The sequence below is a fragment of the Carcharodon carcharias genome, chromosome 2, assembly GCF_017639515.1.
Source record: "Carcharodon carcharias isolate sCarCar2 chromosome 2, sCarCar2.pri, whole genome shotgun sequence".
NCBI lineage: Eukaryota > Metazoa > Chordata > Chondrichthyes > Lamniformes > Lamnidae > Carcharodon > Carcharodon carcharias.
The window spans coordinates 205167322-205182468 of NC_054468.1; the positions used below are offsets into that span (position 1 = coordinate 205167322).

Consider the following 15147-nt stretch of genomic DNA (forward strand, 5'->3'; position numbering starts at 1 on the left):
TTTGAGTAAAGAAATTTCTCCTCATCTCAATCTTAAATAATTGACTCCTTATCCTGAAACTGGATGTTTATTATTATTTCTACCTCCTACAGACTTGTGTTTAGCTCTTCCCTTTTGGTATAATCATGAAATGTGTATAGGTAGCAGTGGTTGCTTGCACCCAGGGCCTGAAATGTTTAAAAGTAGAGATTTTTAACAGATCTTGCAATCACACACCAGGGAACTGGGAAGCAAGAATTAGCCTCAGTGAGCAGACATTATGTCCCAGGTCGCCTGCTCTATTCATCGATTGACATTTGTTTTAGTCTTTATGGACTGTTATATTACATTTGTGACTTAACATAAAGCTTATTAAAAAGGATTTTATTGTACAGTGTCTTTGACGAAGGTTCTCAACCCAATTTTAACCATCTAATGAATGGGTCTAACAGTCTGACTGAGCTGTATAGTTTAGCACTACACGAGACAGTGATTTTGTGTACTAGGCTATTGGGGAAACTTATCTCCTGTTGTCAACCTGCAGTGTCTTTCACGACTGGCCTTGGCCTTTCACCAAGGTGTCTCTCATACAAAATACTTCCATTCTTACTGGTTCTTTATCAGCAGGATAAATCTTGGTTGAGCATGTTTCTATTAACATGTCCAGCCTCAATATAGCATTTTCATTATCTTCATTTTTCTCACAAACATTCTTCCTTACATTTTGTAATTTCGACGGATGCAACTTTTAAAAATTAATTTACAGGATGTGGGCATCATGGGCTAGGCCAGCATTTATTACCCATCCGTAAGTGCCCTTGAGAAGGTGGTGGTGAGCTTCCATTTTGAACTGCTGCAGTCCCTATGGTGTAGGTGCACCCACAGTGCTGTTAGAGAGGGAGTTCCAGGATTTTGACCCAGTGACAGTGAAGGAACGGTGATATATTTCCAAGTCAGGATGGTGAGTGGCTTGCATGGCTTGCATTCTTGCATGGTTTCAGTTTGTAATTTTTACAAAGCTGATTAAGATGTCAAGCCTACAGACTTTGCCATTAAGAAATCTATTAACGTATGAAATTAAAGCACACCAATTGTGTGCAGAAGAAATCAATGACAGTCAGATACTGTTTTTTGGATTCTTTTTCTTTATTCTTTCATGGGATGTGGGCATCATTGATAATGCCAGCATTTGTTGCAGCCCTTGAACTAAGTGGTTTGCTTGGCCATGTCAGAGGGCAGTTAAGAGTCAACCATATTACTGTGGGCGGAATCTAGTGTTGTCACTGGTGGCAAGCTTGGAGACGGGAGGGACATGTAATTAGTTGGCATAGTGGCATCCTGGAACCCCACCACCTTCCCGCCTCCACCAGAATTAAGTTCTGGATGGGAAGGCCTGTGGGTTGATCTTCCAACTCTGCCACCTATTGATCCTGCCACGACTGTCAGTGGTGGGCAGGCCTGTCGACACATGGCTTGCATGACAGGTAAAACCATGTGGCCAGCTTGTCAACTCAGTGCCTGATCGAGGGACTCGACAAGGGTCTTAATAGGCAAGACTTCTGACCTTGGGGTCTTGATTCCAAGGGAAGGCCTGATGCTGCCTGATTGGCTTGTGATTTGGGCCCTTCCTGAAAAGAGGCAGCAAGGGTTTCTCTCCGGCTGAGACCCCCGATGCCTCAACAAGATTCCACCCATGGAGTCACATGTAGGCCAGACCAGGTAAGGATGGCTGATTTCCTTCCCTAAAGGGCATTAGTGAACCAGATGGGCTTTTATGATGCTCAATGATAGTTGTCATGGTCACCAATACTGAGACTAACTTTATATTCCAGACTTGTTAATTGAATTTAAATTCCACCAGCTGCTGTCGTGAGATTTGAACCAGTGTTCCCAGAGCATTAGTCTGGCTTCTGGATTGCTATTCCAGTGACATGACCACTCCCCACCACCAAAGCTGCCAACCCCTCCCCAACCTTCCTTAATGGTCCTCCAAAATACAAGAGCAAATAGAAGCAGTTGACTTCATTCATTCTTCCTTCATCTGAGTCCTTTTGCATGCTGTTCTCTATTAAAACATAAATCAAAACGTGAAATAAGCTTCTTGCCCTGGACTCTGACATATCAAAGTGATTTTCTATGTAGAGCTATTCATTCTCTTGGCTAGTGCCATCATCCATGGCACTAAAGGGGTGTCTCATTTTTAGAAAGGTTGATAAGATTAAGGGGTCATTTTCTGCTTTTTGAAACCGTGGTGTTAATTTTTTTTCCTTTTCTTTTAACAACATTTTAATGGTAATTACTTACATTTTCCATTGGGTGTGTTTGATCAATGGGCTTGCCATCAAAAGGCAGGCCAATTACAGTCATCCGCACTAATGATCCTTTGGCACCTGTCAAGTGGCTTAACAGTCACTTAACTGGTCAAGTAATGGCCCATGACATCAATTCAGCTCTAGAGGATGGGGAAACTGTAGGGAATTAAGCACAACAGTTAATTTATACAGTCTATTTCACTGATGCACAGTCCTTTTTTGGATTTTGAAAAATAACTTTACAGATATATGGCATAAGCACCAAATAACATTTCCTTTTGTGTGTAAGCAGCCTCTAAGCTGTGAAACCAGAAACAGTTCAACATTTAAAATGGTGTGCATGGTCTACCTGTGTTTTTTTGTTTTGAAAATGAAAACTACTTTCTTCGTTCTGATCTTCTTTGTATATGCCATGACCTGCTTAACAACCAAGCCTGGAAATTTTCCGTGAGGGAGGTTGAAATACACAGCTGAGCAGTACATCATGGCCAGAATTTTACGCCCCACAGGCAGGTGTGCACCCGACACGAATGGATGTGAAATAGCATGTGATGATGTCAGGTGAGTGTCCCGATGTCATCGCGCACTCGCGCGATATTTCGCTCAGTGGATGTGCGCGGCAGTCGGAAGCGCGCCCGCTGACAATTAAGTGGGAAATTAAGCCCGTTAACGATGCAATCAACAGCGATTTTACGTGGCCCATCCACATTTACGGCTGGCGGACGGGCCATTCTCCCAGGCAGCATTCCCGTTTTTGCTCAAATCTCAATCCAGGGCGGGATGAAATCTCCGCGGGGAAATTAAATAAAAATAGTTATCTGAGTACTGGTTTTTTTTGAGGTATGCTTTCAGGTGTGTGATTGAGCTGTATGGATACATTTTGCAGCATTTTTCCCCCCTTTCCTTTATTCTGTGGCAGTCTGCAGCTCCCTGGGGCAGCTTTCTGCCTTCAGAGAGCTCACTAGAAGTGCTCACCCGCACCCTCGGTTACATCGATGCCCACCCTCTTCCTGCCCCCACCCCGGTAGCGCTGAGCATCTCAGTGCGTATTTTATGCTGGCTGCCCATTAATTAGCCAGCCTGTGTGAAATTGTGGCCTGGGGCCAATCGTGGCTAATGGATTGGGAGAAGCGCGGTAAAGTATTTAAGAGCAGTTAGCAGTTGGTGTAATCCGTAAGAGTTGACATCTTCAACTGCAAATATTCCAAAAGTACTTCACTCTTCTTGTGTGGAAAACAATAATCACAATAATGTAAATGCAAATTACTGCAGATGCTGGAAATATGAAATAAAAACAGAAAATGCTGGAAAATCTCAGCAAATCTGACAGTACTGTGGAGAGAGAAACAGAGTTAATGTTTCTAGTCCATATGACTTTTCTTCAGAGCTAATGAAAAGCAGAAAGTGATGGAATTTATAGTGTTTAAGGGGGAAATGGAGCAGGTAAAGCAAGATAGAAGATCAGTGATAGGTGGGGGCTAAGGAGAAATTGACAAAGATGTCATGGGCACAAGACAAAGGGTGTATTAATGGTAGTGGTAAGGGCTGAAGAAGGGGCTGATAGTGGCATAAAGGTAAGAAAGCAGAATGTGTGAACAGCAGAAAATCTGAAGTGTGTCCAGCACCTGCTTTTCATGTTATCTGATGTAGAGACCTGAAGTTTACCATGTGCCTATTACACTCATTGCTCCCAACACAGCCAGCCAGCACTTAGAATGCACATAAAATATGTCAAAGGTTTGTTGAGGTTCTGCATGTTATTTCAACTTGCATTTCAGTTTTCTGTCAGTTTTGCTGTTCAACTCCATGGTTGTTAGCATTTTAAAAAAAAAGCGGGCAACAAGTCTCAAAATAGCTGAAGATGAACAGTCTGAAAGTACTCAGATCGCACCACTCCCGGAGCTAGTTTCTTAGTCAGCCAGAAAGCAGTAGGGCTTTCTTCCGTTTGCTAATGCATATAGATCTATAGGTCTCCTTGAAGCAGATGGTGCAATCCTCTAATTGGCTGCCATCTGAACCAGAATCTCAAAAACAGAACTCCCCATTTCTTGCCTTGACTTGTTGGTACAATAGCCAGAGTAGTGTAGAACGTGGACAGTATGCTTCTGGTACCATTTCATATCTCTGGCAACTCTACTGATTATTTCTGTTTAGTCTGACACTTCAGGGATAATTTTGCAAAGTTCTGTTGCCAGAGCAGAGCCTTGGTAGCTACATAGAGCTATATCACAGCAGTCAAGGTTCTCTGACACGTGCTCACTGCAAAGGTAACTGCACCACAGCAGAGTCGTCTCAGCAATGGAAATAAAAATCTGGAGATATAAATTGAGCTACTGATTCACCATCAATCGATTTGTGCTATTGCCCAAAGTCAAAATTCACCCTCCTCCCTCCACTTCTGTTCCTCATTAAGGACCCATGACTTTGAACCTGATCATTAATAAACTTCTAGGAATGTGGCTGCTGAAAGAATACGTTTGTTAAAGTAGTATAATGAGCTTTATTAGTTGTGTAGTGGGACCCGGAATTGCCGATAAACAGACAGCCAAAGACAAAAATAGTATCAAAGTCATAACATATTATCTTAATCCAATTACCATGGGTTGAATTTTATGTGACATGTGGTCCCTGCCCTGCAGCATAAAAGTCAGGGGCAAGCCCGCCTACATCTGGCAGGCTTGCCCCACAGTCATTTAATGGCCATCAGCATCAGACCTTTAATTGGCTGGAAGTGGGCCTTGGAGAAGAAGTTCTGCCTCTGTGAGCTGCTGGTGAATCAAATGGCCGGCAGCTCTCCTGTCCCAGCAGCCCGACCAGGAGAGGTTACCATAGCTGGGTGTGATTGAGCTCTGTGACAGGACTTCAGGGAGGGTGCCTTCAGATTCCTCTTCAGACGTTTCTTCGGGGCTTGATTGGAGGTGCTGGGTCATGGGCTCTGTTGGCTGTTTGGCAGATGCGCCTACAAAAGCAAGGGGAGATAATTAGTGCATGGCAGTGGCCTGTGATAAGTATGCCTGGCCTGTGCACGTGGAGAGCGGTCCCATGGACGGGATGAGGACAATGACAGTGTGTGTGAAATAGTGAATGGTGATGTCCCTTGCACTGGCAGTGAGTGAGGGCCCTGTGGATGTGTGCTAGGTTTGTGAGTGTGTGAGTTGGGTGTGATGAAAAGCGTGACTTATCCTGGCAAAATGGAGGAGATGATTCATACTTTTGCGGCACTGGGTGGCTGTCCTCTTTTGAAGGATGTTTGCGCTGACCACTGCTGCCACCGCCTCTCCAAGCCGGGTTGGTGACATTGCTACCTATCCTGTGGCCAGAGAGAGGGGGGTAGAGCACATCCTGCCTGGCCTCCACAGCATCCAGCAGTCGCTTGAGGGACCCGTTGTTGAAGCGGGGTCTGCAGTTTTTTTCCCTTTGCCGGCCATGTCTCCCAGGCAGTGGTGGTGGGAATGAGTGCTTTGCTGGCGGCTGCCTTTTAAAGATAGCAGCTGGCGTGATGAAATAGCAGAGTGATAGTGGGTGGGCGAAATGGGAGCCCGCCCACCGTGGAAACGGCGTATTCCCTGGGAATGAATAAATAATGAGGTGGGCTTTGGATGACATGGCGTGAAAACCCACCATTTTCATCGGTGGGTAGGATTCCATTTTACCCACCTGCTATCGTACTTCATGCAACGCTGGGAAAATTCTGCCCAATATGTTTTTTAGGCCACTTTAAAAAAAGCTTTCTCATAAACAAACACTGGTCCATACCTGATGCCCAGCCGGTGATCACTCTATAGCGATCCAGGGAAAGATTTTTCACTGGGTGATTTTTCTTGTCCCCTGCGTAGGGGCGCTGAGGCCAAGTGTAGAATCTTTACTTAGTTTCAGAATAGCTAACTTAGCACAAACCAAGGTTTCCACATTTCACCTTCTTAAATAATGTTTGTGGAGGGCTTACGGTGTGGTAGGTAGCATCCCCACCTCTGAGCCAGAAGCTCTGGGTTCAAGTCCCACTCCAGCTCTTGATGGTCAAGGGAGGTGTATTCGTAACACAGCCAAAAAGGTTGAGTATCAGCTTGTAAATCCTTCTGCACATGCCAATGACAGGCGGCAAGAGCAGGAGAAATTCCTGGTCAGCCACGTGATGGAAAGAAATCAGAGCTTCTACCATCACGATCCATAGCTGCAGGCTACAACATGCATGTAAAAGTGTAAGTTGCCACAGCAACTCAGACTCTTTGAGAGCCATTTGGCTGGACAGCTGGTGTGGATCCAATTAGCGCCAACAGCCTGGGGTTTGATTCTCATTCCGGCTGGGGTGGATTCAGGACTGGCCTCCTAGCTTTACTTGTGGTGGAGGTAATGGCATTGTGAGCTGGACCTGCCTTTGGGCAGAGAACTCAAGAAGAAGAAATAATGTTTCACTGGCCTGTCAATTTCCAGAGATATTCACAATATTGACAAAGAAAGCGAAAGATGAGAAAAGGCTATTTGATCCACTGCAGCTCAAGTCTCCAATACTCCAACTTTCCCAAAATAATTCAAAACAATCCTTACAGTGCTGTAGAGTTAAGAGTAGTAACTGTATTAAATTAAATGTGTTTAATGAATTCTTTTTCGTAAATGAATTTTAAGAAAATAAAACAGTAACACCAAATTTACTTAAGTGTGCAGGTTTGTTCTGCATGTTGTTCCCCTTTTATCAATAAACAAAGCCTCCTACTACAGTTAAGGATGAAAGAGTAAAAGAGATATATTATGTTTTGAAGTTTAAGTAAGTTTTAAAAACTTGAAGATTGAGAGGCATGATGAGTTACACAGTTTGAACTTCTGGGGAAAGAATGAGTTAGACTAAAAGACTGTGCAATGAGAGTCGATGTCAGGATGTTGTAAAGGACATATCTTTTTATTTCTGTTGGACTGTGGATTAAAATTACAATGGCTACAGTTTGAAAGACATGTCTACTGGAACAGTGTGAGAGATATATTCAATGTTGCTGTCCTGGAACAGAGTGTGCCTTGAAAGACAGGATGGTGCTGAGGAGGAGTCCAGCCTAACAGGGAACTACCTGACACATGTTAATTAGCTCCTAACCAGGTGACCAGTGTTTGGGTGAGAGTAGTGCAGCAAATAAAAGCTCCTAGCCTAATAAGAGACAATAATAACTAACTGTTTTTTTTTTCATCATATCCCTATAACCTGGTCTCTGCCTGAAAAGGGAGGTGGTGGCGTAGTGGTATTGTCACTGGACTAGTATTTCAGAGACCCAGGGTTCAAATCCTACCATGGCAAATGGTGAGACCTGAATTCAATAAAAATCTGGAATTAGAAGTCTGATGATGACCATGAAACTATTGTTCAATGTTGTAAAAACCTATCTGGTTCACTGATGGGAAGGAAATCTGGTCCAGCCTACATGTGACTCCAGACCCACAGCAATGTGGTTGACTCTTAACTACCCTCTGAATGAGGGTGATTAGGGCAATAAATGCTAGTCTAGCCAGTGATGCCCACATCCCATGAACAAATATAAAAAAAAGCCTGTCAAAAAGAAAAGGGGTTGCTGTTTGAGACACTTAAAAGCAAGTGCTCAACCAGTGAACTAAAGACTGAAAGTTCTGTCAAAGGGTCATGACGACTCGAAACATCAACTCTTTTCTTCTCCGCCGATGCTGCCAGACCTGCTGAGTTTCTCCAGGTAATTCTGTTTTTGTTTTGGATTTCCAGCATCCGCAGTTTTTTTGTTTTTAAAGACTGAAAGTACTGGAAGACCACCTTGTGTCATCAACAAAGAGCTGAAAGGAATTTGGAAGACATTGATCAAAATCGGCCCATTGAATTCTGGAATTGGTGCTATTTTATTTATTGATGCTGTTTTATCCCACCCTTAAAATCCATGTTTTTGCATGTCTTATGTCTCTTGTATGTGTGTATAGGGATTTAAGGGTGGGGTAGAGTTTAGGTTATAGAGTTAGAAATTAGCAGTTCATATTTCTTTCTTTTGCCACTGGTTAAAGACAATTTGTTCAATAAACAATTATTTACTTATTAAGCTTACAAACTTGGTGCTCGTATTCTGTTAACCTCAATTAAACAACTAGGTGGTTTGATCAAATTTTTCACACTTGTTGTGGCTTGGGGAGCAATGGGGCTTGATTTGCAGTGCACTATGCCAGTGAGTCGTGACAATGTAATGAGGAGCAAGTGCATATAGACTTTATAATTGTATTTCAGGTAACAAGAGGAAAAATTCAAGAAACATTGACTATAATAGTTTTGATAAAATTTGAGTCTAAGAAAAGCTGCAAGACAAATTTAAATTGGTGTCTGGGAGTGGAAGATGGATCCCCTGTGTAGCAGTGAACTTCATCTTCTTTCCTCACCAGGTCTTTGAGAGGTATTAGACTTAAATTGTGGACAGATTTGATCTCTATAAAGAGTTGTTCAGTGCTATTTGTCATAAAAGACAAAACCCAGCTTTCTTGGAAGAGAGATGAAATTCCATTTGATTCTATGGAGATCATGAGAACCAGTGTGTCAATAGATGAAATAGGTGAAATAAGCCAGGGTAAACAAGACTCTGACATATAACTTTGAAAAGGTAGATTCAATGAAATGAGGGAACGACTGAAGATAATAAACTGGGAGAGGATGTTCAACAATACTTCGGTACAAGATAAGTGAAAAACCTTTCAGACTAAGCATACAGGATAAATACATCCCCGACAAGCTCAGACCACATAAATGTCACTCTAAATGGATTAATAAACAAAGGAAAAGAAGAAAAATAACATGTAAAAATCCTACAGGATGTAAGGAGAAAAGACTAACTAGGAGCAAGACATGAAAATGTAGAAAAAACATTAAAATGATCATCAAAGAGGCAATAGGAGGATTGAAAATAGCACAGCGAGTGTTGCTAAATATAATAATAAAACATTTTTCCAGTACCATAACAAGAGTGCAGTCAGAGAGAAGTGAATACCATAAAAGTTATAAATGGGCTTCAGTATTTCTGGAATAATACCACAATACTTGCCATGTACCTTCAGCTCCAACATTACTGTTGCCAACCTTCCATTCGGTTTGTACCATGCTTGGAGCAGATACTTATAACAGGAAAAAATTGAAATATCAATAAATTGAAACATTTTCAGTTAGGATGAGCACGCTAAGATGTTTTTATCTGGTCCCTTAGTGCTTCTCAGATTTTTTTTTATTCATTCATGGGATGTGGGCTTCGCTGGCTGAGCCAGTACTTATTGTCCATCCCTAGTTGCCCTTGAGAAGGTGGTGATGAGCTGCCTTCTTGAACTGCTGCAGTTCATGAGGTGTAGGTACACCCACAGTGCTGTTAGGAAGGGAGTTCCAGGATTTTGACCCAGCGACAGTGAAGGAACGGCGATATATTTCCAAGTCAGGATGGTGAGTGACTTGGAGGGGAACTTCCAGGTGGTGGTGTTCCCATCTATCTGCTGTCCTTGTCCTTCTAGATGGTAGTGGTCGTGGGTTTGGATGGGGCTATCTAAGGAGCCTTGGCAAATTCCTGCAGTGCATCTTGTAGATGGTACACACTGCTGTGACTGTGCGTTGGTGTTGGAGGGAGTGAATGTTTGTGGATGTGATGCTAATTAAGCAGGCTGCATTGTCCTGGATGGTGTCAAGCTTCTTGAGTATTGTGGGAGCTGCACTCATCCAGGCAAGTGGGATGTATTCCATCACACTCCTGACTTGTGTCTTGTAGATGGTGGACAGACTTTGGGGAGTGAGCAGGTGAGTTACTCATCGCAGGATTCCTAGTCTTTGACCTGTTCTTGTAGCCACAGTATTCATATGGCTAGTCCAGTTCAATTTCTGGACAATGGTAACCCCCAGGATGTTGACAGTGGGGGATTCAGTGATGGTAATGCTATTGAACGTCAAGGGATGATGATTAGATTCCCTCTTTTTGGAGATGGTCATTGCCTGGCACTTGCTGTGGAACGAATGTTATTTGCCACTTGTTAGCCCAAGCCTGGATATTGTCCAGGTCTGGCTGCATTTGGACATGGGCTGCTTCAGCATTTGAGGAGTCATGAATGGTGCTGAACATTGTGCAATCATCAGCGAACATCCCCACTTCTGACCTTAAGATGAAGCAGCCGAAGATGGTTGGGTTGAGGACATTACCCTGAGGAACTCCTACGGTGATGTCCTGGAGCTGAGATGACTGACCTCCAACAACCACTACCATCTTTCTTTGTGCTAGGTATGACTCCATCCTGGTGGAGGGTTTCCCGCCTGATTCCCATTGACTCCAGTTTTGCTAAGACACCTTGATGCCACACTTGGTCAAATGTGGTCTGGGTGACAAGGGTAGTCACTCTCACCTCATCTCGGGAGTTCCTCCACCATAATGAAAGTCAGGAATAGGTTGGCACAAGGCATAAGCTGGTTTTCTCAATTTCAATAGATGCTTTTCAAAGAGAAGAAAAATATTATTGATATGTGCATTTCTCTAACAGCAAGCCAACAAATCATCTGTGATCTCAAAGAAAAATTGTCATTGCAACAATGGGTTGAAATGTTTGCACATTGGTGTTAAAGACAGAAGAGAGAATGCAGACTTTGAGCAGCAGTGGAGTTTTCTGTGGTAATGCCACAGGTAAAGTCCATCGGAAGCAATATCACAATCTAAGGAGTAGATCTTGATTTCATGCAGCAGTGTGAAATGGGAAAATAGCAAGATGACAGCCTGTTTTATGTTTCTTCTGATTTAAATTCTATTGAAATCAGTTGAAATCAGGATATTGTGCATACATCATGTCCTCTTCACATATAAAGTAAATGCTTAATCCAAGGTCAGACAGACCCATACGTTAGTCAGGATAGAACGGTCCTTTGCATTTCTTATAGCCAGTTACTGTAGTATAAAGAGTTAATGTTAAATATGTAAATAGTCTACATCATCAAGAGTGTAAGATTACAGAGCATGGAGAGAAATAGTTCCATGTGGAGCCTCGTGCCGAGTCTACCTTGTAAATAGCATAAAGTTCAACAAAAGATAGTTTACTAACAGTGTCACCTTCAACATTGTCTTCTTGACTACCTCATTTAAGACCAAAAACACCAATAGCATAATTACAAAATTCCTTCTGCTCCCACACAACTTTTTATACCTCAAAGTTAATTTTGATATGCTCTCTCCAAATCTGACCCGCAACAGCATTTCTTTTTGGAGCAGCTTGTGGTGGATCCCACTAGGGAACAGGCAATTCTAGATTTAGTGATGTGTAATGAGGCAGATTTGATAAGAGAGCTTAAGGTGAAGGAACCCTTAGGAGGAAATGACCATAATATGATAGAATTTACCCTGCAATTTGAGAGGAAAAAGCTGGAATCAGATGTAACAGTATTACAGTTGAATAAAGGCAACTACAGAGGCATGAGGGAGGAGCTGGCCAGAATTGACTGGGAGATGAGCCTAGCAGGAAAGACAGTGGAACAGCAATGGCAGGAGTTTCTGGGAGTAATTTGGGAGACACAGCAAAAATTCATCCCTAGAAAGAAGAAGCATACTAAAGGGAAGACGAGGCAACCATGGCTGACAAGGGAAGTCAGGGACAGCATGAAAGCTAAAGAGAAAGCATACAATGTGGCGAAGAGCAGTGGGAAACCAGGGGATTGGGAAGCCTACAAAGACCAACAGAGGACAACTAAAAAAGAAATAAGGAAGGAGAAGATTAAGTATGAGGGTAAACTAGCCAGTAATATAAAAGAAGATTGCAAGAGTTTTTTTAGATATATAAAGGGTAAGAGAAAGGCAAAAGTGGACATTGGGCCGCTGGAAAATGACGCTGGAGTAGTAGTAGTGGGGAACAAAGAAATGGCGGAGGAACTGAATAGGTACTTTGTGTCAGTCTTCACAGTGGAAGACACGAGTGACATCCCCAAAGTTCAAGAGAGTCGGGGGGCAGAGGTGAGTATGGTGGCCATTACCAAGGAGAAGGTGCTAGGAAAACTGAAAGGTCTGAAGGTGGATAAATCACCTGGACCAGATGGATTACACCCCAGAGTTCTGAAGGAGATAGCTGAAGAGATAGTGGAGGTGTTAGTGGTGATCTTTCAGGAATCACTGGAGTCAGGGAGGGTCCCAGAGGACTGGAAAATCGCTAATGTAACTCCCCTGTTTAAGAAGGGAGTGAGGCAAAAGACGGGAAATTACGGGCCGATTAGCCTGACCTCGGTCGTTGGTAAGATTTTAGAGTCCATTATTAAGGATGAGATTTCAGAATACTTGGAAGTGCATGGTAAAATCGGGCAAAGTCAGCATGGTTTCATCAAGGGGAGGTCATGCCTGACAAATCTGTTAGAATTCTTTGAGGAGGTAACGAGTAGGTTAGACAAAGGAGAGCCAATGGATGTTATCTACTTGAACTTCCAGAAGGCCTTTGACAAGGTGCTGCACAGGAGGCTGCTCAGTAAGATAAGAGCCCATGGTGTTAGAGGCAGGGTACTAGCATGGATAGAAGATTGGCTGTCTGGCAGGAGGCAGAGAGTGGGGATAAGGGGGTCCTTCTCAGAATGGCGGCCGGTGACTAGTGGAGTTCCGCAGGGGTCAGTGTTGGGACCACAACTTTTCACTATATACATTAATGATCGAGATGAAGGAACTGAGGGCATTCTGGCTAAGTTTGCAGATGATACAAAGATAGGTGGAGGGACAGGTAGTATTGAGGAGGCGGTGAGGCTGCAGAAGGATTTGGACAGTTTAGGAGAATGGGCAAAGAAGTGGCAGATGGAATACAACGTGGGCAAGTGTGAGGTCATGCACTTTGGTAGGAAGAATAGAGGCATAGACTATTTTCTAAATGGTGAGAGAATTCAGAAATCTGGAGTGCAAAGGGACTTGGGAGTCCTAGTCCAGGATTCTCTTAAAGTTAACTTGCAAGTTGATGTGGTAGTTAGGAAGGCAAATGCAATGTTGGCATTTATTTCGAGAGGACTAAAATATAAAAGCAGGGAGGTGCTTTATAAGGCTCTGGTCAGATCACGTTTAGAATATTGTGAGCAATTTTGGGCCCTGTATCTCAGGAAGAATATGCTGGCCCTGGAGAGGGTCCAGAGGAGGTTCACGAGAATGATCCCAGGAATGAAAGGCTTAACATATGAGGAATGTTTGAGGATTCTGGGTCTATACTCGACGGAGTTCAGAAGGATGAGAGGGGATCTGATTGAAACTTACAGAATACTGAAAGGCCAGGATAGAGTGGACATGGGGAAGATGTTTCCATTAGTAGGAGTGACTAGGACTCGAGGGCACAGCCTCAGAGTAAAGGGAAGACCTTTTAGAACAGAGATGAGGCGAAACTTCTTTAGCCAGAGAGTGGTGAATCTATGGAATTCATTGCCACAGAAGGCTGTGGAGGCCAGGTCATTGAGTGTATTTAAGACCGAGATAGATAGGTTCTTGATTGGTAAGGAGATCAAAGGTTACGGAGAGAAGGCGGAGAATGGGATTGAGAAACTTATCAGCCATGGTTGAATGGCAGAGTAGACTCGATGGGCCGAATGGCCTAATTTCTGCTCCTATGTCTTATGGTCTTATGGTCTTATTACTGAAATGCTAATTATTAGTTTTAAATTTGTTTCCAGCTTTTAACTTGAATTGCTTTTATAAACGTTAGATTCTAAAATAAAATATCTGCTTTGGCTTATATATATTCCAGGGAAAAAAACACAGTAAAAAAGTCAGATAAGGAAAGAAACTGAACCAGCAATGCACTAGCCTTTGGATTTTACTGTTTGCTTCAGCAAGATAAAAATGGTGACAGGTGATTATGATTAATGCAGTTTAATTCAGTTTAAGTACCTCATAAAATGATTTCTTGAGCTGATTTGAGTTGGTCCAAGTTGAGTGGAATGCTTGAGGCAGTGGCTATGGCTAAGGGCGGTGCGCCCCACAAAGCGTCGAAGCAGTCGCTGACTAAAATCACCAAAAAGCCGCTCAAGAAGCGGAGGAAATCTTGCAAGCAGAACTATTCCACTTACGTGTACAGGGTGCTGAACCAGGTCCACCCTTCCACCAGGATCTTGTCCAAGGCCATGAATGTTATGAATCCCTTTGTTGTCGACATTTTCAACAGCATTGGCTCGGAGGCTTTGCACCTCATTCACTGCAACAAGCGCTGTGCCATCTTGGCCAGAGAGATCCAGAGCGCCATCCGCCTCATGCTGCCAGGGAAACTGGCCAAACACACCGTTTCCGAAGACACGAAAGCGGTCACCACATACACCAACTCCGTTTAGGCTGATCATTCTAAATGATTATAAGATGACTACTGGTGGCAAGATGGATACTCAAGTACATAGAAGTGTTTGTTTTGAAAAAATCATTTCAAAGGCAAAGACTTTTAAAATAATAAAATTTTAAAAATCACAGCCAAGAAACAAAGGCAATTTAGAAGCAAAAGGTTCTTGACAAGAGACCATTTAAGAAAAGTAGATGGTGCTTTAATACAGAAAATACAGGCATAGCTAGTGGGTGGGTGAAGTACAAGAATATACATTTTGGAAGGAAGTGCCTAATCTAAATTGACATGTATACATAGATGGAGCTGCTGGATAACTTTCCATCAAAAAATTGGAGATAGAACAAATAGCTTAGTATAAATTATTTTAATTTTAAAATATTTTCACATGTTAAGCCTTCATCCTATATGATAGGTAATGCACATTTTACCAACTCTAGTCTTAAAAATAAGGACCAAATCCAGCATCCCTCAGAGGGCAAGTTTCAGATCATTATTTCTGCTGACACAGTGCAGCTGTTGCAGGGTTTTTTCTAGGAACAGCTTCGATTTTTTTTCCACTACAGAAGTCTTTAGC

The 15147-nt window shown here is 42.8% G+C and overlaps 1 protein-coding gene across 1 annotated transcript; it reads left to right on the top strand.

The window, feature by feature from the left end:
* The first annotated feature begins 14199 nt into the window (after positions 1 to 14199).
* On the top strand, positions 14200 to 14568 carry LOC121288672 (histone H2B type 2-E-like). The gene has a single exon (XM_041207390.1). It carries the CDS (start codon positions 14200 to 14202, stop codon positions 14566 to 14568), a length of 369 nt encoding a protein of 122 aa, XP_041063324.1.
* The last annotated feature ends 579 nt before the right edge of the window (positions 14569 to 15147 follow it).